This window comes from Schistocerca americana, chromosome X (genome assembly GCF_021461395.2).
Source record: "Schistocerca americana isolate TAMUIC-IGC-003095 chromosome X, iqSchAmer2.1, whole genome shotgun sequence".
NCBI lineage: Eukaryota > Metazoa > Arthropoda > Insecta > Orthoptera > Acrididae > Schistocerca > Schistocerca americana.
The window spans coordinates 846538106-846562430 of NC_060130.1; the positions used below are offsets into that span (position 1 = coordinate 846538106).

Sequence of the window (24325 nt, forward strand, 5' to 3'; positions counted from 1 at the left end):
GTCATTTGTTAGCCAAAAGCTTTCTATTGTGTCTTATTTTGACCTATGTGATCCTGTGCAGCCTTCACTACATCTTAGACCCACCGATTTATCTTCTGCTGTATTCTTTCCCCAGTTTCAGTCAAATTCTGCCTAATGCTTTGTCAATAAGCTCTGGTTCCTTCAGTTTATCCAGGTCCCATCACAATTTCCTACAATTTTGCAATGTTGTTTTGTCTGCAGCTCAAAACCAAAAATCAGAATTCACATTTTTCCCTAAAATGTCACAGTTCAAAACCTGGTTTCAAACTGTCTTAAGTTATGTCTAAAGTCTGCTAGTGTCCCCATGTGTCTTCCATGTACAGTATTCTTACACGAGTCTTAAACCAAATATTGCCAGTGATTCAATTGCTTTGTGCAGAATTCTGCTGGTCACCTTCCTCATTTCTTTCCCCAGTACATTTGCACCCACTATTTCTTTCCCTTCATTTTCCTGTTATGAAATTCCAACACCCATCAATTTGTATTTTTCCTTAATTATCTGAATAATTTCTTTTTCTCATCATACATTTTTCTAATCCCTTCATCTTTAGAACTTCTGGGCATATAAATTTTTACTACTGTCATGGCGCTTGGCTTTGTGTATCATGGCTACAATCATGCAGTAATTAGTTGTGTATCTGAGCTTTTGGGGGTGCACCTGCAAACAAACATTGGGTGTCTTACTAATTTGCATTTGAAGAACAAATATGGAAACAGATACACACACCACAAACTGACAAATTGATCCACTCCTTGTAATGTAACATGTAGCCTCAATTTATGTAAATGAAGGCATTGCTTAAAGTAAACATTTTTCCATTTCTCTTATGTTAAGCATCCAAAAAATGACCACATTCAAGTTAAGAAAGTGATATGTTCATGCACACTTGCTAAAGCACTTCATTTCAACTGGCATCTAATTTCCAAAAACCACTTTGAATAGTTTGAAATCAGAAAATGACTTTTCTGCCACACCAGCAGAAGTAACTGGCATAGACAAGTACAGCTGAAGAGCTGTGTATACATCAGAGATCCACTTGCAAGTAAAGTGCTTTCAACATACATTGAGAGATCTTTAACTGATAACATTTCCTTTCCAAATTCTTTCAACATGAGTTTGTTTAGCTAATAAGTTCATGCGAAAGAGAGAGTTAAATGTCATTATTTCTAACCGACTTTCTTTGCTCTGTTCTGAATTTTTCAGTTTCTAGAATAACAATGGGATATAAGCTAGAAAAATAATTATTAACATTCTGAAGGCTCATAAAACATTATGTTTAACTATTGACATTTTATTCAACAAAAGTATTAAAAACTGACTCGAAAAGACAAGTCTATCCACAATTCTATGATCTGCAGAAAGCATATCAAATTTATTCACTGTATGGGTATGTTTTGAGGTCAACTAAGTATCAGTGCTCTAAACGGTCACTAGTACTTTCACGTTTCTTACTACAGCTTCAAAATTTTCTATGGAGATTTTTTTCTTGCAGTTTGGAAATAGGTTAATAGTTCTCAGTGTTTCTTAAGTATAACAGGCAGGACTGGGACACTTCCTTTAAGTCTTGACTGCAGATCTGATTATTTGCCTCAGGTGCAGCACCATCATATCCGTGACCTCTGCTTTTATGCAGTTTTACATTTATCTCTATGTCTTATTTCTTTTTCAAAACTTGCAACACCATGGCCCCTTACTTCATAGACTAAAACTATTGCTTTACTGCAAACTACTTTTTATATTATTTCCTTAAATCTGAATGCAAATATTTTACAACACAGTTTGTTCTTTCCTGATATGTCATGGGTTGTGTCTAATTTTAAAGAACAGCTGCTGTTTAAATTCACTGATCCACAGCAAGAATCATTTAACAATTTTATCATATTTTGAAATTGTGGTGTCAGGTATTTTGTTTTAGCTTTTCATTTGAAAAACTCCAGAAGGCATACCTGGAGAGGAAGTTGTTATATTTAAGAAGTTGTCACACTGTTTGCGTTTCAGATTCACAATTGTGACAAACCTATTTCATGGGCAGCATATTTGACATTATACTACACTAATAGTAGGGAAATAGTGTAGTCAAAATACTTAAGTTTCATGATTTCTTTTATTACAATTACAACAGGTTAACGATCTTATTAGCATCTCTAAGGAAATGGCCTGCAGGCTTGTATGGGCTACTATTTATGATTTTTAGTGTATTTTCTTCATTCAGTTTACCTTGGAATAGTTCTCTGCATTTGCTGATTGTCTCAAGTTTGAAAGAACAATTCACTGGTGGAAATTCAGCAATTACTGGTGGTCCATTTTAAATTGTGCATCACCTGAATTTACACCCAATTCATTTTTACAGCTTGTGTCATGTCCACTATGTACTTGCCAACAAACAATTTTTCAATACAAGGCCACAATTTTTTTTTTTGGGAAATATGCTTATTTCAAAAACCTTTATATGTGGTGAAATTGTTCAATTTTTCCTACTGGCAAACAGAGCATCATTTGTGTATGTTCTTGTTACACTGTCAGAATTATTAATCGGAATATACAAAGTATCAGCACATACATCCAGTACTGTAACACTGGGTTAAATGGACACTGAGAAAGTAAAAGTATGTAGGTTTACACTATCCAATTAAAAAGCATCTGGATAACACTATCTGTAATTGACCACTACGTGTCTTAAAGGGTTGTACTGGCAAGTATAAAAGGAAGCAGAGAGTATTTCATTCTCAATAGGAAAGCAGTATCACCAGAATGGGTCAGATGAGCTTGGCTTGTGACTAAACAGACTGGTCATTACATATCACCTGAGATATCCACAACAGTAATTTCAAGCCCTCTGAAGCTGCCAAAGTTTATTTTATTTTGAGATTATGGCATGGTAAAGTGAAGGAACAATCGCAGCTAAACCAAGACCAGGCACACATCATACTGACGGACTATCTGGTATTGCAAAGTATGCTTGAAAAAAAATTGCCAGAAATCTGAAGGAATCACTTTTTAGTTCTGAAGTATTACCAGCAGTCCAGTTAGTACAATAATTGCATAGGGAGTTAAATAGAATGACTTACACAGTGGCTGACCAGCTCAACATAAGTCATGTATTTCTGTAATCAAGATTAAGCAACACCACTAAACAGTTTTAGACAGGATGGGAGTGATTTAGAGTCGTGAAGCATGTCATATACAAGTCATTTGTTTAGGACTTCATTACTATTTCCAGCTTTGTTTCTTGGTAACTGACAATTTGAAGAATTTGTTTTTCATGTGTAATTTAATGACTACTTACTAGTATCCCTATTTAAGGGTTTTATGAGGGTTGCTCAGAAAGTAATGCACTACGTTTTTTCCTCAGCCAAAAACAATGCTACAAATGCGAAATGTTATGTATGTGTTATTTGAAGTCTGAGTGAGCGTGCCAAGTTTCCATCACTGCCAACAATAGCATACCTGCAGGACAGTTTCAAGATGGCATCTTTAGACAATTTACATTACATGCAAAGTGCCACCATTTGATTTCTCACTGTAGAGAAAGAAACAGTGGGAAATATTCTCAAATGGTTGTACAAATTCTATGGAGCATCTGCTCTCAGCAGAAGCACAATTACTAACTGGGCATGGAAGCCGAGGTAATAGGAAGGTGATTTGGCGGAGCTCCACGGATCTGCAGACCATCCATAGCTGTCACACTTGACTTAGCCCCCTCTGATTTCCGCTTGTTTGGGGCATTAAAGAATGCGATTCATGTAACACGTCTTGAGGATGATCAAGAGGTGATACAAAGAATGAAACACTGGCTCCATCACCAGGACAAGGGTTGGTATAGACAGGTCATATACACTTTTTTTGCACTGGAGGAAGGCCATAGTTTGGGATGGAGATTAGGTGGAAAAAATAGGGTGTGTAGATAAAACACCATTCTTTCATGTGTTTAATTCTCATTATGTTCAGCAAAGAATTACTGAAGAAAAGATGTGGTTCATCACTTTCTTGACAGCCCTCATACATCAACTTCTTACAAGTTTTATATCACTGTATATAATAAAATGGATGAGCAATAAATGAAATTACAAGCTCCTCTTAGGGTACAGGATGTTATAATTACATTTAATGTTCGATACTTTACTTTGTAATTCATTGTAGACAATATATTCAATGAAACTTTTAAGATAAAGTTATTTCAGATTCTCTAATTACTACTCACTGCATTCTGTATGTCTGAATTCGATGCTATTATTACATTTGGTGGATCACCCACAGGGGTTAAGGCAGCACCTACATTGGAGTACATGATAAGTGCCATTAATATTGGCACAGGATTTATCTGCATTACTTCACACAACCTGGAAAGAGGAAGAAGACATTCCAGTAGAGCTAGATAGTTAAACTGAATCTTTTATTCCAACTGAGTTAAGCATGGAGGCTCCATTGAAGACTCAGTTTCCAAGTATGTTAAAGTTATGTTTCTTTGTCATTCTTTTGAGAATGTTTTGCTATTTTGTTGGAGCTAAATTATAAAATAATCTTGTCTCACCCATTTAATTTTGAAATTTTCCAAATTTAAGACCATTCTATATTAATTTTTGAAAAAATTAGCTCTTGTCTCCCCACTGTACACAAATTACTTTTACAAGAAGCCATTGAGTGTGTCTTCTTAGTTTCACTACTGAGCTTAACACAAATTAAATAAAAACTTTGTTGTTTTAAGTCTTAGCAACATATACTTTTAATATGATTTTCACTCTTTAATGTTACAAATGCTACATTGGCAGAATGAACTGACTAAACAAAATTTTTTATATAGAGGTACTGTTTCAAGAAGTGTAATGTTCTATTTGCTTAAGATGACATTCACTAGTTACATTCTGTTCATTGTTGGCATAAGATCTCATTTAAGAAAATTACTTACTGTACCGAGAAGTTCAAAAATATTTTAAGATAATCTGTGTACCTGATTGTTACTGGAGTCATAAGCATCATTGTTGTGACATTATCCAAAAATGAAGACAGCGTAGCTGTGAAGATACAAAGTACATTGACAAGTGGCCATACTTTACCATTTGTCACCTGTGAATAAAAGAATTTCAAAGATATTTAAAGTAGAAGTTCCCCTCAATTTTATGAACTATAAAATGAGCTCATTTATGTAAAATCTATGCACACTAACCTTAAATGCAAAGACTGCAAGATAGTCAAAAACACCAGTTTCAGCAAAAATAGCAACCAAAACCATCATTGAAAATAGCAGCAGCAGTGTTTCAACATTAAGCCATGAGACAAGCTCTGCCATGGAAGGTCTCTGAAAAAGAAATTGTGCTAGAAATGATGAAATCTTAAGTGAATGAAAGTTTAACAGTTTCTGTAAAAAAATTAAGTACACTGTTTCACTACAAATATTTATCTGTTAGCAAAAAATTGCTCTGGACAGTTAGTACTTCATTTTTGGTGTTACATCCATTGAACAGGATATGCTTTACAATCAGATTTTGTGCTTTTACTCTCATGCATTGCAACTGAGACCATTCATGTTAAAATATTCAACTGAAGATTTATCAGACTTAAGAGACTTGGCACATATTCTGATTAATGCAATCCCTGTCCCCAGTAATAGATTAATAAATCATTTTTATAGCCAATGTAAAGTTATTACCAACAAAAATTTAGTTTTCTTTAAAAGCAACATTTATTTTAGTTACAATGAAAGTCTACATAATTCTCATGAAATGTGGTTCCTGTACATTACCAATACTACTACTGTTGTTGACAACATACCTCATCAAAGTAGGCAAGTATTGCCACAGACATTGTTGAGGCCAGTATGGCAGCTAATGTACGATGAACAACCTGTAAAAAAAATTTAATTGCATTGACTATGGCAAAAAACTGCAGACATTACATTGCATATGTATTACTGAGGAAGTACTTCAGAAGACACTGAATAAAAAGCTATAGCAATTATATTACAATTAGTTTATTTCATAACACAATTTGAAGGAAAATTTGAAGGAAAAATTTTCATTTAACATAATTTCACTAATTGTTTAAACCTCTTAACACACTATGGCAATGTACACTTTTTATCTTTGGTTACACTAGTTATAATAATTATATTTTGGGACCTTTTGCAAATAATATCCCATTGGTTTGCTTTGATCCATTACATTAGTACAACATTGGATATTGGTCTGTCAAAATTAAGACAACTGAACATGTGCACATTGAAGTCTGCATGGTAATTTAGGATCCAAATTTGTACACTTCTGTCCATCCATCCTAAAAAAAAAAGCTTCAAAATATTGTGTAAATTAGCACTAAGCTGTGGAAAGCCAAATGTAAAACTTCCTGGCAAATTAAAACTGTGGGTCGGACAGAGTAACTCGAGACCTTTGCCTTACGTGGGCAAGCTGTGAGGACGGGGCGTGAGTCGTGCTTGGTTAGCTCAATTGGTAGAACACTTGCCCGCGAAAGGCAAAGGTCCCGAGTTCGAGTCTCTGTCCAGCACACAGTTTTAATCTGCCAGGAAGTTTCGTATCAGCACACACTCCGCTGCAAATTTAAAATCTCATTCTCAAATGTAACTGGCTTGCAGTGCCTCTCAATAACGTGAAGAGTTCTTTCATGTGAAATGAAAATTAGCCCAAAGAGACTCAATTTTTAATGAAGAAACTTACATGGGTAAGAGTTTTAAAGTTATGTGGAATTACAACTCCCACTACTATAAAGCCACTATGCTTAATGGTAGGAAGTAACTGATTATAACTTTAATATACTTTTATGACTGCTATTCTGAATCGACTTCTATTCTGGTATCACACTAAGTTTCTTTGTGCATTTCCTTTTTTAGTTTGGAGTGCTTGCTGATAATCATTTGTGAATGTGTTTGTAGACATTTTTCTGAGTTTTTAATGAATACTTTGTTTAATAACACTATGTAAAGTGCAGCAGGGGAAATGAGGGATGGTTCACAGAAAGCCTTTTCCTATTTGTGAACAATTGGAACAATTCTGCTTATGTCCATTTCACATTCTTTAGTGATGAATTTATGTACAAGGGGGAAAAAATCTGCAAGGCATAAATAGTTCAGTTTAAGAACAAATGTTACTGTATATAAATTCTAACAAAATAATGTCTTGAGTAAATTTTTACACACTTATGAAATCCATTTTATAAAGTATATTGTATCTACAGAACACTCATAAAAAGTAATGGTTTGACATTTCTGGGTACTTTTTACAGAAACAGTGCTACATACCTCAAACACAATTAATATGTAGAGACCAAGGAGTACCAGAGCTGCCAAAATGATTCCACCATGTGTATCTATTGGAGTTAAATCATAACCAATAGCAACAGGCACACTAGCATCAAGATTTGTCCGTAACTGTAGACGAAGTACACTGTGACTGTCACTGCTATAAAAAAAATTGAACACAGACAATTTGTCAACAATATAACCCTGATCGTTAGCATTGAATGCAATATTTGTACTTACTATTTGCTGACATCTATTTGTAAAACTTTCTCAACTGTAACTTCTGGAACAAGTTCTATTAATTCTCTGCTTGAGACAAGGGGCACTTTCCATTCATCCGATACATTCTGTAAAGTATATCACTATTTCAAATTATGTTTACTTTTGCTTTTATTTCATTAGAAATAATGTTACTTGTTTTTATGTATTAAATATGAATATGTATATTATGCATTTATTGTAGTTTGACGCTAATAACTAGGCTCCATTTATTACAATCCAGCACAATTTTTCTGTAAAGTTTCATGAGCAGCATTATATATTTTAGATAAACAGAGGGATTTTGTAGTGACATTCATTGCTTTCATACAATGAACAATATATAGTTACCTTGCAGCGTATTTTTAAAGTTCATTTTGTACTAAGGTAACATTTCACAGTTTATTATGTAGGCTTTTAGTAACCCTACAATATTTGAATAGTATAGAAGTCATTGGTTGGGAACGTAATACCTGACCATTTTTTCACACATTCACCACCAACTGATTCCTATACTTATACATTTTATTGAAATTTTCAGAGCAGGATTTAACAGAATTATATTCTTTTGACAATTACAATGACTTTAAATTTAAATATCTCTAGTGTGGCAGAATTTTTTTTCCTCAGATCTTGCATATTACCCTTTACCATGCATTATCTTACTGAACACTACCTTCTACATCAAAACCCTGTTACAAATGAAAAGTTCTGTAGCATGTAAATGGTTATCCTGGCAATTACAAAGGTAATTTCAGTAGGCTAATTCAGTGCATTACTTTAATTTTAATGTCTTAAAAACAGATTTATATTATTTTTATTATAAATTCTATGTCATTCACCAGTCACAGCTGGACAGGTAACACTACATTTACACTAATATAACTACAATAAAATGATTTATAGTACCTGCTTTGACATCACACTTTAAATTTCAATATTTTATTCAAAGTTAATAACTATATTCCAATATACTTTACAATAGTGAGACAATCAGAATAGTAGGAAAATGGAGTTGCAGCTGAGTAAACAAAGTAATATTGTTTTATACAGTAAAAAGGTTGTTCTTTCAGTATACACAAAACTTTAGTTCTGAAGTGTTGAACTCGTAATGACTATTTCCTTAAGTAAAGGATTAAATAATTTTAGGTCCATTACTGGGAAGTGGTTCTGTCTCTTGACATCATCTGTCTGTACTGTCTACAGTGATTGCTGCTGCTTAACTTCATTTCTTGTTCTGTATGTCCCATGACCTGTGTGTGAACAAAGCAGCTGAAAATATATTGCCTGAAAACAGAGCTCGTAATCTGGAGAAAATTGGTTTGCAATGGTCAGTTTTTCGCACAAGGCTACAATCCCCATTGCTTTCTTTTGCAATAAAAAGACCTTGTAGCCCACAGATTGACCCCATTGTAACAACCCATATCTGATGAGGCTGTGAAATATTTCACAGTATACTGTTGTCATATAACCCTTTTAGTTTACACAAGAGGTAGAGAAAACAGTTTTGAACACACATTCGATGTGCTGTTGCCAGGTTAACTTCGTATCTATTAAGATAGCCCAGAAGATTAATAGCTGCCATGCCACCAAATGCTCCAGTATCACTTAGGCAGCATGTCATCTGTTGTCTATTAATTTTCGTCTTGTTCATGATGAATCAGGCCTTGGCCACACTCAATAGGACTACTTCTCCTCAAACAGCTTTAAATACATTCTCCCTTTTGATGACAAAGCTGTGTCATCTGCAAACTGCAGCATGTGCCATCTGCAAACTGCAGCATGTGCCATCTGCAAACTGCAGCATGTGCCATCTGCAAACTGCAGCATGTGCCATCTGCAAACTGCAGCATGTGCCATCTGCAAACTGCAGCATGTGCCATCTGCAAACTGCAGCATGTGCCATCTGCAAACTGCAGCATGTGCCATCTGCAAACTGCAGCATGTGCCATCTGCAAACTGCAGCATGTGCCATCTGCAAACTGCAGCATGTGCCATCTGCAAACTGCAGCATGTGCCATCTGCAAACTGCAGCATGTGCCATCTGCAAACTGCAGCATGTGCCATCTGCAAACTGCAGCATGTGCCATCTGCAAACTGCAGCATGTGCCATCTGCAAACTGCAGCATGTGCCATCTGCAAACTGCAGCATGTGCCATCTGCAAACTGCAGCATGTGCCATCTGCAAACTGCAGCATGTGCCATCTGCAAACTGCAGCATGTGCCATCTGCAAACTGCAGCATGTGCCATCTGCAAACTGCAGCATGTGCCATCTGCAAACTGCAGCATGTGCCATCTGCAAACTGCAGCATGTGCCATCTGCAAACTGCAGCATGTGCCATCTGCAAACTGCAGCATGTGCCATCTGCAAACTGCAGCATGTGCCATCTGCAAACTGCAGCATGTGCCATCTGCAAACTGCAGCATGTGCCATCTGCAAACTGCAGCATGTGCCATCTGCAAACTGCAGCATGTGCCATCTGCAAACTGCAGCATGTGCCATCTGCAAACTGCAGCATGTGCCATCTGCAAACTGCAGCATGTGCCATCTGCAAACTGCAGCATGTGCCATCTGCAAACTGCAGCATGTGCCATCTGCAAACTGCAGCATGTGCCATCTGCAAACTGCAGCATGTGCCATCTGCAAACTGCAGCATGTGCCATCTGCAAACTGCAGCATGTGCCATCTGCAAACTGCAGCATGTGCCATCTGCAAACTGCAGCATGTGCCATCTGCAAACTGCAGCATGTGCCATCTGCAAACTGCAGCATGTGCCATCTGCAAACTGCAGCATGTGCCATCTGCAAACTGCAGCATGTGCCATCTGCAAACTGCAGCATGTGCCATCTGCAAACTGCAGCATGTGCCATTGGAGCCTACATCATTAAAAAATTAACAGAGACTATTACAGATTCCTGTGGCACACTGTTTTGCCTTCATTTCACCAGAATTGCTCCATGCATTGATACACTCAACTGTTATTGAGGTAGGATTTGGGAATTTGTGTAACAGCTAATGCCATATTTTAGCTTACTGAGCAGGGCATTACATTGGATAATATCAAATGCCTTATTAAGGTTACAGAGTACCAGTGTACAGGCTGTCTTCAAAACCCTGACATTTGTAACTAAGTCAAATACTGTTGCTTTAGTTGATTTTTTGTTCTGAAAGCTGTTCTGTGTATCATAAATAGGGTTATTTTCTTGAAAGTAACTAAACAGCTGATTTTTCCTTATGGATTCCACCACCTTACCTAGCATTGGTATTCTAGGCCTGCAGCTCAACTCTTCACATGTGAATTACTAGTTTTGTAAACTGGTACTGTATGTGCCACTTTCAGGAAGTCAGAAGATTCCCAGCATGGAGGCATTTCTTAATTACTGACAGTGGCTGAGTAATTTACAGATTATAGCTTTTAATATAGTAAAAGACATGCCATAAATATCAGGGTTACCAAGTGTTTATAGTGTTACTATTTTCATTGCATCTTTTTTAACATTATCCTCTACATTACCATGCTGCATTTCAGAGCAACTGCAAGGTCTGTTCCAGAGCCACATTTCTCCTACTGTGCTTCCCACTAAGTTGATAAAATACTCATTAAACTCATCTGGCCTGCAAGAATGAGAGCAAGAAGTGGGATTTTTGCCTGTGTGTATTAACTAGATCCTACACTGCTTTGTAGGGATTGTGAACTGCTTCCATATATCTGGCATTACTTTCCCTTTTTGCTTTCTCTGCATTTCTGTACACCCTTTTGGCCTGTAAATAACTTTAGTGTAGTCTGTCCTTAATGCCAGTATCTTCAGTGGCTTTGACTATCATACAGTGGTTATACAATGCACTTTATTTTAGCTAATCTTGAGGTATACCAGCTCTGACAGTTTTCTGTGTGTAGTTTTGTCTGTCAACTGGAAAATTTTCCACTAAAACCCAAGAGAGATCCATCAAATTTGGCTTTAGGAATCTAGAACAAACTGAATGTATCATTTAGTGCCAATTTTTCATACATTTGATGTCAATCTATAGAAAACACTGCAGATTTTAAATTAAATTTTTCTTTGTAATAATGCTATTTCTGGAGATAATCTGAATGCCAGAATTTGTTGAATACTTACCGAGTTTGTTCATAACAGTATGATTACTGCACTGTGATCTACAAGCATAGGGTCAAACCACACTCTGTACTCCCAACTATTTAGTTTTGTGAGAACTGTATCAAGGCAGACATCTCTTGTTGGTAGACAAAGTGCCACAAATGGTCCAGAGCTGCTTACTAAGTTCACTAAAGCTCTTTCTCTCACTACATTCCCCAATATGGATCTCTCTACTCCTAGACACACTAGATGGCACAGGCAGATTTTGAATTTGCTAGTGAAGTTACCAGAATTGCTATTTGCAGAACAGTACACAGAAACAACGAAGTTAGCACCTGGTAGCCCCAGGGCAGCAAAGTCTGGATCCAAGTTCCCACAGACATTATTTACATCAATTTCTTGGCACTGAGCTTACTATCTGCATTTACAGACACCACCATATATCGAACTATCTAATTTGATGACAGCACACCAAAACTTACTGGACACAACATTATTACAATGAACCTCCATGGAAATGTTAATACCTCAAATATTTCCTTTAATGGACTTTAGACTAAATGACAGTACACATTTCACATATAATTTCCAATACCAGTAAAACAATAACCAAACAGTGTTTCATCGGTTTTTTACTACATTTAATGTTTTAGTGAACTTTTGACTTACTGAACTGTTATCACTAAAAGAAAAATTGTATCACAGAAAAATTTGTTATGTAAGTAAAAAATTTAACTACCCACCTGAACAGAAGAAACATGTGTTTTCTTGAATGATGTTACATTTCTTAATAACTTTTCTTTGTGTCTGTAGGAAACTAGCTGCACCCTTGCTGTCAGAGCTTTTGTAGACAAATTTCTGTAATACTTTGGTAAAAATGCTCCTGTCAAACTCACACCCAAATGATTTTGCTTTGGTTCTTCCAGAATCAAGTAACCTGTCACCATTAAGTAAATAACATTCAAAAGGGAGAAAAGGGTGTGTGTGTGTGTGTGTGTGTGTGTGTGTCTCAATACGGCGAAATTCAACATTGAGTCGAACATGTATAATCCCCAGGCCTCTACTCCAGTCTATCTGCAGAAGTGGCCAAAATGTTTTATACAAATTTTCAATTATTAAATCAATTTTTTAAATAAATTTATTAAATAAAGCTGATAACCATTGGACAAAGCTGTTACTGAATTATCACCTAAATGATCATCCCATTCTAATTTCTAAATAATTTTGCTCTTTCTCAATACCTAAACTTTATTCCTAGATGTTGATATAATATATTGATCACCCAATAGCAGAAGGGTCAGCTTGACTGAATGCTATGCAAAGGGGCCCATGTTGAATTCCCAGCTGGGTAGGAGATTTTCTCCTCTCAGGGACTCTGTGTTCCACCACCAGAGAAGAGCAATGCACCCCATACTAGCAGTCAGCCAAGGGGGCACCTCTCTGACAGGTCCTGGGAGAACCCCAAAGGGGATTATGTGCATTAAAGTCACCGAGTAGCAAAAATGGGGGAGGTAGCTGCCCAATAAGCTGAAGAAAGTCTGTCCTGGTGACATCAAATGATGGAGGGACTAAAATGGTGGAGAAAAAAACAGGTGGGGAAGGAAAAGGTGAACTGCAACACTTGTTCCAGTTATGGAAAGAGCAGTGGTGATACAGTGACACCACCTGCCGACAGAAGGACACAGAGATTGGAAGGAATGGAAGAACTAGCAGGCCGGCAGGATGATTCCCACCAGACTAATGTGATCAGGGACCTACATGACCATCACCGTGGCTCTGAAGAGTAAGTAGAAGCTTTCTTGGACCCATTGCACTGCGGAATGGGCTGTGTACAGCACAGAGACACTCTAGATAACTGAAAACCCTACGTTGCCAAATGTACAGCTTGGCCTGAGTGTGAAGCGCTCTGTTGTGAACACTGAGCAGTAGTCTGGAAGCTGGTACCGAAAGTGGTCAGTGCGAATGACAGACACACCCGATACCAATCAGAGCCATCAGTGTACACAAAGGCACTATCACTAAGTTCTATGTGAAAGTAGAGAAACTTATTGTGGTAGATTGAACATATAGTAGTGTCCTTAGGAACAAATTAAGTCCAAGGTGAACACTAGCTGCCACATGAAGGCATGGTGGTAAACTGTTCACACCTATCAGGAAAGTGTTTTGTTGTGCAAAAAACAACTGGGGTCATACACACCCAAGTCAAAACTATACAACACGAACAGATGAGGGAAATGACTGTCAGTCCCAATGGACAGAATAGGAGACAGCTAAAAAGGCACAAGGAAAAAGGGCTAAGGGCTAAGAAACACCATACAAAAATTGAGCTCAAACTAGAAATTAAATTGCAGTCGACAGCCCGCATGTCATTCACTAAAACAGTTCATAAATCAGATGGCAAACAAGCAGTAACACAAATTTGTAAAAAACAGCATTCCAGCAGGAAGTGGTGGACAGTTAAAATTTGGGCGCAATGTGTACAAAGTGGTGGGGAGCACCACTGACCAAATGACGATGACTAAAAAGGCAGTGCCCAGTATGCAGCCAAGTTCAAATTATCTCCTCCCAGCAGGAGGGCCAAGAGGAGGTTGACCAAGCTGCTGGGAGAGGCTTAATGAACCTAAGCTTATGCCCATGAAGGGAGGACCATTGGTGATACCAAAGGGACACAACCTCTTAACAGACGGCAACACAGATCAGAGGGAATATGGGCACTCGTGGGCTGAGTTACGAGGACTGCAGCCTTGGCAGCAGCATCAGCAGCAGCCACGTTTCCTGGCAGACCAACATGACCAAGGACCCACAGAAACATGACATTGGCTCCATGAAGAGTGAGCAAGTGACAGTTTTCCTAGACCTGCTGCACTGAGAGATGAGCAGTGTACAGTGCACAGATACTTTGGATGGCGCTGATAGTCTGAGCAGAGGCCACAGTAGGGAAGGCTGTGATGCCGGATGTACTCTGTGGCCTGATACAAGGCAAAAAGCTTGGCTGTAAATACTGAGGAGTGTGCCACAAGCCGATATCAAAAGACATGGGTGACAATGATGAAGGCACACCGGACCCCATGGTCAATCCAAGAGCCATCAGTGTATACAAAGGTACTATCGGTAAGTTCCATGCAAAAGTCGTGAAACTGAAGGCAATAGACAGACTGGAGCAGTGTCCTTTGGAAGTGAATGAAGATTAAGGCTAACATGTCTCACTTCACAAAGCCAAGGTGGTGAAGGGTTCACACCCACTGGTAAAGTTGCAGGTAGTGTGAAGTTAAGCCACCATAGCAAGTGGTGAAAGCAGACTCCAGGAGGTAACAGAAGAGGGACGAGCCCCATACTGATGCTCTAAGGAATCCTAGGAGGGGTGGCCATGCATGGCAGACATATGGCATGCATATCTGCTGAGGAGAAAGTCACAGCAGTAGGACAGTGGTAGTTCAGCAGCTTCAGTATACAGACTCAACCGGGTTGGTGTAAAATGCTCCCATGGCCAAACAGATGCAATGATAGATAGTGTTGAGGTGGTGTAAAATGGATGGGTGTGCACATGCATAGACAAAGCACCCATAGTCGAGTTTTGAATGGATGGGGGACCAGTACAAACAGAGGAGAGTGGTTCGATTGGCACCCCAGAAGTACCATCGAGGACATTAGGACACTGAGGGACTGCTTACACTGGGCTGCCAGGTAAGGGACATGGGAGGACCAAGAGTTTTCCATCGAGCATGAGCCCCAGGAATTTTATAGTGTCAACAAACGGAATGGCAACAGGCACCAGATGTAGAGATGGTGAGAGAAACCATTTGCACCACTAGAAATTCATACAGACAGTTTTGTCAGTGGAAAAGTGAAAGCCATTGGCAATGCTCCAAGAGAAGATGACAGCACTGAAGACACTGCTCAAATAGAGAAGTCCATGGAGAACTCTAATAATTGGCAAGATCGAGAAAAATGGAGCCTGAGATGCCTAGCAGGAGACAGGCCATTATAGAGTTAACAGTGATAGCAAAGAGGATGATGCTCAGGACGGAACCCGAGGCATACCATTTTTCCTGAATAAATGGTGTCTGACATGGCAGAACCCGCATGCACCTTGGAAACTCTGTCTTGAAAAATGCCTGAAGAAAACAGGGCAGGTACCCACAGAAGCCCCATGTGTAAATAGTATGGAGACTATCAGTTCTCCAGCAGGTGTCTTAGGCCTTCTCCAAATCAAAAAAAAAACCACAGCCAGTCTGGGATTTCTGCAGAAAACCATTCATGACATGGGTGGACAAAGTAATGAGATTGTCCAACTGCAGAACACCACACACTAAATCCACATTGCGCATTTGTGAGTAAATGGCAATACACCAGCATGGCATGAATCATACATCACATCTTGCAAATGCAGCTGGTAACAGATGGAGCAGTAGCCTTACCAGGCTTAGGTACGGGTATGACTGGTTTCATGTCCGTGTTCACGAAATGTGCCCTCATCCCAGATGCTGTTGTATGTGTTAAGCAGAAAGTGCTTGCCTGAAAGAGGGGTGCTGCAACATATGAATGTTGATAGTGTCTGGCCCTGGGGCAGAGGACTGGGATGAACTGCGAGCATGATCTAGCTCCCTCATAGTGAAGGCGGCATTGTAGCACTCATGATTCAGAGAAAAGGGTATCGCCTGAGCCGCCTCCACTCGTTTCTCATGGATAAAGGCAGTGATAGTGGGAAGAGCTCTAAACTTCCGCAAAATGGCAGCCCAAGGTGTTTGTGATAGCAATAGGATCCACAATGACAGCAGTACCTACTGTCAGGCCTGAAATGGGGGAGTGGATCTTGGTTCCAGAGAGCCATCTGAGGTTGGCCCACATAACAGAGGAAGGTGTGAAACTGTTAAAAGAACTAGTAAACGAAATCCAACTAGCTGTTTTGCTATCCCAAAGAACTCTACGAAACTTTGCATGCATCTGTTTATAATGAACGCAGATTTCCAGCATGGGGTGGCAGTTAAAAATGCAGAGAGCACATCTCCATGTGTGAATTGCTTCGTGGCATGCCTCAGTCCACCAAGGGACTGGGACAGGATGTGGTAAAGAGGAAGTGCAAGCAATGCAACGTTCTGCAGCAGTAAGGATAACATTTGTGAGATATTCCACCTGGTCATCAAAACTGAGGAAATCTTGTGGTTCTTGAGTTTCTCCCAGCATATTTGATAATCAAAATATCCATGGGTGTACTGCCAGTCTATAGTGTCCAACAGGCACAATATTTCAGCGATCATACATGTCGCCAAGCCGATGAAGTCAAATAGCAGCAGTAAAGAGAGGGCAGCCATTCGTGATCTGAGGGAGCGCTCTGAAATTATTGTCTTACCGGCTGACAAAGGCAATGCTACAGTTGTCTCCCATAAGGACTACACTGATAAGATGCAGAGCCTGCTAAATGACAATTCCTACCGGAAGATCAGCGTTGACCCTACAAAGGTGGTGGAGAACAAAACGAGGTCGCTTCTCAAGGATGCAGATTTACCGGAGGGTGATGCTAAGAAATTGTTACCCCAAGGTCCAGTACCGCCTAGACTATATGGACTCCTGAAGGTTCACAAAGATGGGCTACCATTATGCCCCATTGTCAGCAACATCAAGGCACCTGCATATTTGTTGGCCAAATACCTGATGAGAATATTAAGTCCTTATGTGGGTAAATGCCCTCATCACATCCGTAATTCCATGGATTTTGTTAAATGCCTCGATAGCTTCAGGTTGGATGAGTCAGATATCATGGTGAGTTTTGACATCGTTTCCTTGTTTACGGGGGTTCCCCTGCGAGAGTCACTAGAATTGATTAGTCAGAAGATTGACGAGAAGACCACTGAACTTTTTAGGCATGTCTTGACTTCCACGTATTTTCTTTTTAATGGAGAATACTACGAACAAACAGAGGGAGTCACCATGGGTAGCCCACTCTCACCGGTGGCAGTGAATTTGTACATGGAGAACTTCGAGGAGGAAACCCTGTCGTCATCCGAATGGAAACCTACGTGCTTTTTCCGTTACGTGGACGACACGTTCGTCATCTGGCCACATGGTATGGATAAACTCCTTGACTTCCTTACGCATCTGAACTCCATACATCCCAACATCAAATTCACTATGGAGACAAACGGAGGGTGTATTACCTTTCCTTGAAGTCTTGGTCAAGAGAAGGGCTGACAGCACCCTAGGTCATGGGGTGTATCTGAAGACAACGCACACTGATCTGTATTTGCATGCAGACAGCTACCACCACCCTTCACAGAGGAATGGGGTACTTAAAACCCTAGTACATAGGGTGCGCACTATCTGACGCAGAGAGTGTACCCCCAGGAATTGGAACATCTGAGAACTATTTTGAAAAAATGGGTACTCAGAGTGGCAGATTCAACGTGCTCTCCACCCAACCACTACAGCACAACCTGTGGAGATGGATGAAATCACGAGGGAGGAAGTAGGCACTGCATTTATTCCATATACAGGCGCACTCTTGGGGAAAAATCACCCGCATTCTGAAGAAACACCGGGTCGGAACTGTTTTGTCCTCCAAATAAAACTTGTGCACTGGTGGGGAGCGCCAAACATGACCTCGGTTTGAGGAAGGCCGGCGTGTACCGAATTCCGTGTCAATGTGGCAAGTCGTATATTGGTCAGACGATTCGTACTGTCGAGGATTGATGCCATGAACACCAGAGGCACACTCGAATAATGTATCCGAGCAAGTCGGCAGTCGCTGAACATTGTCGGAAAATCACGCTATGGAGTATGAACGCACGAGGATTCTGGTACAGATGTTGAGACACTGGGACAGCGTTGTTAGAGAGGCCATCGAAATTCGCACCAATGATGACCTCATAAACCGTGACTGGCTATAATCTTAGCAAGGCTTGGGAACCAGCGATTGGCTTAATCAAGAGTAAATCGAGCAAACGTATAGTTGTGACGACCACGGTGGACAGAGCCATCACTCCGACGTCATCTCAGACGCCGTCGCAATCTGTTCCACCACGCGACCGTGGCGCGGGGCGCGGACAGCGGAGGGAGCGCGCCGCGGGCGGAGGGTATTTAAATCGGCCGCCGCCGCAACCGAACCCAGTTCCTCTGAGCAGCCATAGTGTACGGATCTCCGTGCCGGCACGTTCACAGGAGCTTAGTCCATTAGTTCACCTGATGATGGCAACATGTACGATCGCCGAAATATTGTGCCCGTTGGACACTATGGACCGGCAGTACACCCGTGGATATTTTGATGAGGAAATATTGTTCTGCGAAGGTCGCCAGGGAGGATTAAAGCTGCCAGTCACCCTTAGTAAGCTGCTATTTGGGCGTGCATGTGGATGGGGTATGAGTCAACAGACAGTTCAGTTCACTGGAAATGGTCACTCGAGTAGGTACCAGAAAGAATGGACCACTCAAGATGGCTGGCAAGCTGGACAGTGCAAAAGAATAGGTCCAATTGGGAATAGGTGTGTGAGAAGTCAGAAAGCAAAGTGAGTGCTCCAGTGTTAAGGCAGAAGAGGTTAAGTTGGTTAAGAAAGTCAGCCAAGAGGGAACCTGTGACAGGTCCTGGGAGAAACCGAAAGGGGATGGTGCACTTTAAAGCCACGGAGTAGCAAAAATGGGGGAGGTAGCTGCCCAGTAAACTGAAGAAAGTCTGCCCTTATGACATCGAATGAAGGAGGTACATGAATGGTACAGAGGGAGAAAGTCAAGTGTGGAAGGAAAAGGCAAATGGTAACACCTTGAAGACAGGTAGTCAGGGAGATGGGTTGACCATGAAGGTCATCCTATATGAGCAGTAATGTGAAAGCTCAAAGAGTTCTTGACGGTGCAATTTCGTTTCCTGAAGGCAGAGTACAAAGGGATGCTGCAATGCTAGAAGCAGCTGCAAATCCTCTGTGGGACCGAAGGCTGTGAACATTCCATTGGAGGAAAGTCCTGAGGAGGAAGAGATGTAGGCATGTCAACTCTATGGCCACCGACAGACAGCCAGTGGAGTCACTACTACATAGTGCAGAAGCAGGTGGTCAACAGAAGCATCAGTGTGCTTGTGTGGCCAGACTGGAGTCCAACACTGAAAAACGGTTGGTGATGCACACCGGCGAGACGGAGGCCAGACAGGCTAAGTGACCACGTGGAGACACCGTTGAGCAGAATCTTCGAGTTGCTGAGGGAGAAGACCATTTGTCTTTAGTGGAATACTTCAAGCGCTTCTGGTTAGAGGAAGATTTGGGAGTTGTTTGGCTGGACAGGCATAGGAAGTCTTCACAGGAGTACTCCTTCCATCCCTTCCTGCCTGCCAGTTGTGTAGTGGGTAGCATTGCCCCTTTAGGCGAGAGTTTGACAGTTTGTTGCACAGTTGAATGGGGGTACAACGATGCTATCCTGACACTGGGCGACTTCACGACCACAGAGCCAAATCTGAGGTAACATGTCCGCATGGCCATGTCCTTCATGGGGTGAGGGGTAACAAGAACTGAACTGTAGGTGCCAGACAGGAGAACACAGGGTTTGCAACTAGCCAGTAGGTTGCGAGATACTGGCTAAGGCACTTTTTCCTTTACCCAAACCTTTAACAATCATCTAGATACACAGGACAATCCTGGAGGAGGCAGCATGGCCACCACTGCAGTTGATACAGTGAGGAAAAGGAGACGGACATTCGCCCTTGTATGCATCCCTGCGACGGGCACCCATTTGGGTGGGTGTGGACAAGACATTCAAGTGTGTTTGAAATGATGACACTGGTAGCAGTGCATCAGATTTGGAATGTATGGCCGGACTGTGGTGATTTCATAGCCTGCTTTAATCTTCGATGGCAGCACCACCCTATCAAAGGTGAGGCAAAGAGTGCGGGTGGGCACCAAAGAGGAATCTACCTTTTTCATTACACAACGGACGGCAATGACACCCTGATCAGAGAGGTAGGATTGTATTTCAGCCTCGATTAGACCGTGAAGCAGCCTGCTGTAAATTACACCACAGGTAGAATTCAAAGTTGTATGTGCCTCGACACAAACAGGGTAGCTGTGGAGAAGCGAGGCAGCAAGTAGTAATTGTGCCCAAGAATCAGAAGCCATCTCCAAAAGCAAAGTGCCATCCGATAAACCAGAGCAGGATTTCTCAGAGCCAGCAATGGCATCAACACCTTTCTGAATAATTAAGGGACTGACAGTGGTGAAGGACTGACCATCCTCAGTATCTGATACAACAAGGAACCGTGGTTCAGCAGGAAGGGTCTTTGAATCCGTAGCCTCATTACGTTTACGTTTTGTAAACATCTATGGATAGGATGATTGGCTCACTGCGAGGAATCCCCACAATTTCCAGCATGTCCAATGGCGCACTCCTTCCAACTTAGGCCCCTTTCACAAGGCAGGGTGCACCTGTCTTAGGTGATTCTTCACCCCTCAGATCACATAACCTGAACACCTGACAGAGGGGCGGGAGGCAGACAGAGGAAAAGGGGTGGGAGGCAAGCAAAGGGAAAGGGGCGGGAGGCAAAGTTTACACTGTTTGCAGGTCAGTGACAGAATGCAAAACATTACCAATAACAACCCAGACATGTTCCCAAGGGAGGGGAAAAAGAACAACAAGGGCACAGACATACAGCACTGAAGGGAGCAAGTGCAGCAAAGACTTGTGCTCTGTGATAACCAAGCATGAACCCACCAAAGATTGGCAAGCCCCATGGGGGCATCAGGAAAGTGGCAGGTGGCAGGTAGCAGTAAGTTAAGCTGCTGGAGCTGTCATCAAAAGCTAACTCCAGGAGATAAGAGACTGAGGATGCACCATATACTGGCAGTCAAGGGAGTCATCAAAGGAGGCTACACACGATGGGTAGCCACACATGGGAGACAAGTGACATGTGTACCTGGGGAGGGGAAAATCACAGTGGAATGACTATGGTACTTTGGCAGCTTCTGCATAAAACTCAACCAGACCAGTGTAAAAGGCACAAGTTTCCAAACCAAAGACATCATGGTGGATTGTATTTAGATGGCATAAGCTGGACAAATGTGCAGATGCAAAAACGGAACACCTGTAGTCTAGTTCAAAATGGATAAGGGATCAGTACAAATGGAGGAGGGCAGTCTGGTCCACTCTCCAGAAAGTACTGCTGAGGACACTTAACATCAAGGGATTTGGGTACAGTGAGTGGCCAGATAAGACATGTGGAAGTACCAAGAAAGTTTTGTCATGCATAAGCCCAGGAATTTTGTAGTTTCAACCTACAGATGGCCAACATGCCCAATTTGTAAAGATGGTGGAAGAAACCAACTGCGCTGCCAGAAATTTGTACAAACAGTTCCGTCAGTGGAAAAGTGAAAAACATAGTTGATGCTCCATGAGCAAAGATGATCTAGACATCACTGAAGATGCTGCTCAAAGAGAGAAGTCCATGGATAACTGCAATAAATTGCAAAATTGTCAAAGTGATCTAGAGATGCCCAATGGGAGACAGGCCACAATAGCATAGAGGTCAATGCTCAGGATTGAACCCTGAGGCACACTTTCTATATAAAGGTGTCCAACAATGCAGAACCCATACATATATTGTAAACTGTCTTAAAAATTCCTGAAGGAAATAGGACATGTGGCCACAGAAGCCCCTGTGTAGAAATTATAGAGAATACCAGTCCTCCAGCAGGTGTCTTAGGCTTAATCCAAATAAAAAACCACAGCTAGTCTGGTATTTCTGCAGAAAACTATTCATAAAATTGGTCAACAAAGTGACAAGATGGTCAGCTACAAAATGGCTTTCTTGAAGTCCACATTGTGTAGTCGCTAGTAAAATTTGGGACAAGCCACAATACCAGCCGGGCATGAATCTTAGATTCCATCACCTTGCAAACACAGCTGATGAGAGAAATTGGGTGGTAGCTAGAAGGAAGGTGTCTCCTTACCAGCTTAAGGTATGGTTATGACAGAGGCTTCACACCAGTGTGTGGGAAGCATGCCATCCACCCAAACAGGTTTGTACATATGAAGGAGAAAGTGCGTGCCTGAAAGATAAAGGTGATGCAACATCCAAATGTTAACACTGTCTCTGAAAAGGTCATACAAATCTCCTGGAAAAATTTCGTATGAAAATCTTCACTCTGTTGACTGGGGTCTTAGTGAATAAAGACAGACCAGAACTTACAAGGATACCTTCAGGAGCACAGAAAAGTTTTTCAAACCTCTTTCCCTTTTATTAAATAAGGAACAGATCAAATCAGAGCTTTTAGAAAAACATGACAGTTCAGTTTTTAGACTGACAAAACAATAGGTTAATCACCTGTTCTGTGAAGGGTGAACACCTTCCTCTATCAGGATGTGGCATATATAAAATTCCACATGTGGTGAAGGTTTTATTTGAACAACTAAGATAAGCATGAATAAGGGGCAGGGGATGCTGGCAAAGCTCATAGGTGACAGCATAGTGGGTAGTGGTGGGATCACTCATTGAAAAGTTCCTGTGGTAGTTTGTGTTAGAGCTGCACCTTTTTTAGATTGAAGTCAGTTGATAGAGGGACTCCCTTTAAGCAGATATACCTAACTAAGGAATTACTTTCAGAGAAAGTCATTTTTCCAAGTACAGCAGGAGTTGGCATAGTTCATCAAAATATAAGAGGTATTAGAGAAAGTTAGTGAACTGCTTATAGATGTTGACTCAATTATTGGTATATTGGAGCACCACTTAAATAATTTGACATTTCAGAGGCTTCCTTTACCATGATAGAATAGCTAACTTTTTCTAGGAGTTCCTTGTGGGGTGGAGAGTGGCTGTGTATGTAAAAAGCAGTATTCCATTCAAGTCTGAATGTCTCATGGCACTGCACTGAACAGAAATTTGAATGTTGTGCAGGGGCAGTTGAATTTAGTGAAACAACTTATTGTTTCTAGGTCCCCTAACTCTGACTTCGGAGCATTTCTGCTTAAGCTAGAGGGGGGTTCTTCATTCACTTGCTAGCTAATAAATTATCTATATGTACAGTATTTAACTATCTTTTCTGAGCATTGCTGGTGAATTAAATAAAAATTTAGCTTCTACAGAGAATCATATAATTCTCTTGGAAAATCTCTTTCCAAGAAATGTCTGAAATACTTCTCTGATGCAGACAAGGGCAATATTGAGTCAATAATTAAATCACTGAAGACTAAGGCCTCCCATGGATATGATTGAGTACTTAGAAGAATATTAAAGTACTGTGCTGCACATGTTAGCTCTGTATTTAGCCATATTCATAATTTTTTCTTTAGGAATGGTCAGTTTCCTGAAGGATTAAAATATTCAGTAGTAAAGGTGCTTTATAAAAAGGGATAATGTAGACAATGTAAGACCTATGCCACCACTGTTTGCTGAAGTTCTTGAAAATGCTGCAAATGTAAGGGTAATTTTATATCACCATTTGCTATCAAATATAAAATTTGGATTTAGAAGTCCTTTAACTGAAAATGCTGTATTCTTTTTTCTGTGAGCTACTGGATGGGTTAAAATAAAGATTTCGAATGCTATGCATATTTTTGATTTAACTATGGCAGCTGATTGTGTTTATCACAAAATATTGCTCCAGAAGTTTGACCATAACAGTATACAGGGAGTAGCTCACAACTGGTAAACATGTAACTTTAGCAACAGACAGCAAAAGGTCATTATTCACAATGTTGAGAATGGCTGTGATGTGGGGTCTGAGTGTGGTAT

General features: G+C 40.6%; 1 protein-coding gene across 1 annotated transcript in view; it reads right to left on the reverse strand.

Annotated features, from left to right (window-relative positions):
• The window catches only part of LOC124556353 (P protein-like), an 81861-nt gene that overhangs the window by 20853 nt on the left and 36683 nt on the right, over positions 1 to 24325 (reverse strand). The window contains exons 5-11 of the mRNA XM_047130321.1: positions 12372 to 12565; positions 7512 to 7618; positions 7272 to 7431; positions 5792 to 5863; positions 5187 to 5318; positions 4971 to 5086; positions 4224 to 4362 (exon numbers count right to left, since the gene is read on the reverse strand). Of these exons, the coding sequence (XP_046986277.1) occupies positions 4224 to 4362; positions 4971 to 5086; positions 5187 to 5318; positions 5792 to 5863; positions 7272 to 7431; positions 7512 to 7618; positions 12372 to 12565 (920 nt within the window). The remainder of the gene's footprint in view (positions 1 to 4223; positions 4363 to 4970; positions 5087 to 5186; positions 5319 to 5791; positions 5864 to 7271; positions 7432 to 7511; positions 7619 to 12371; positions 12566 to 24325) is intronic.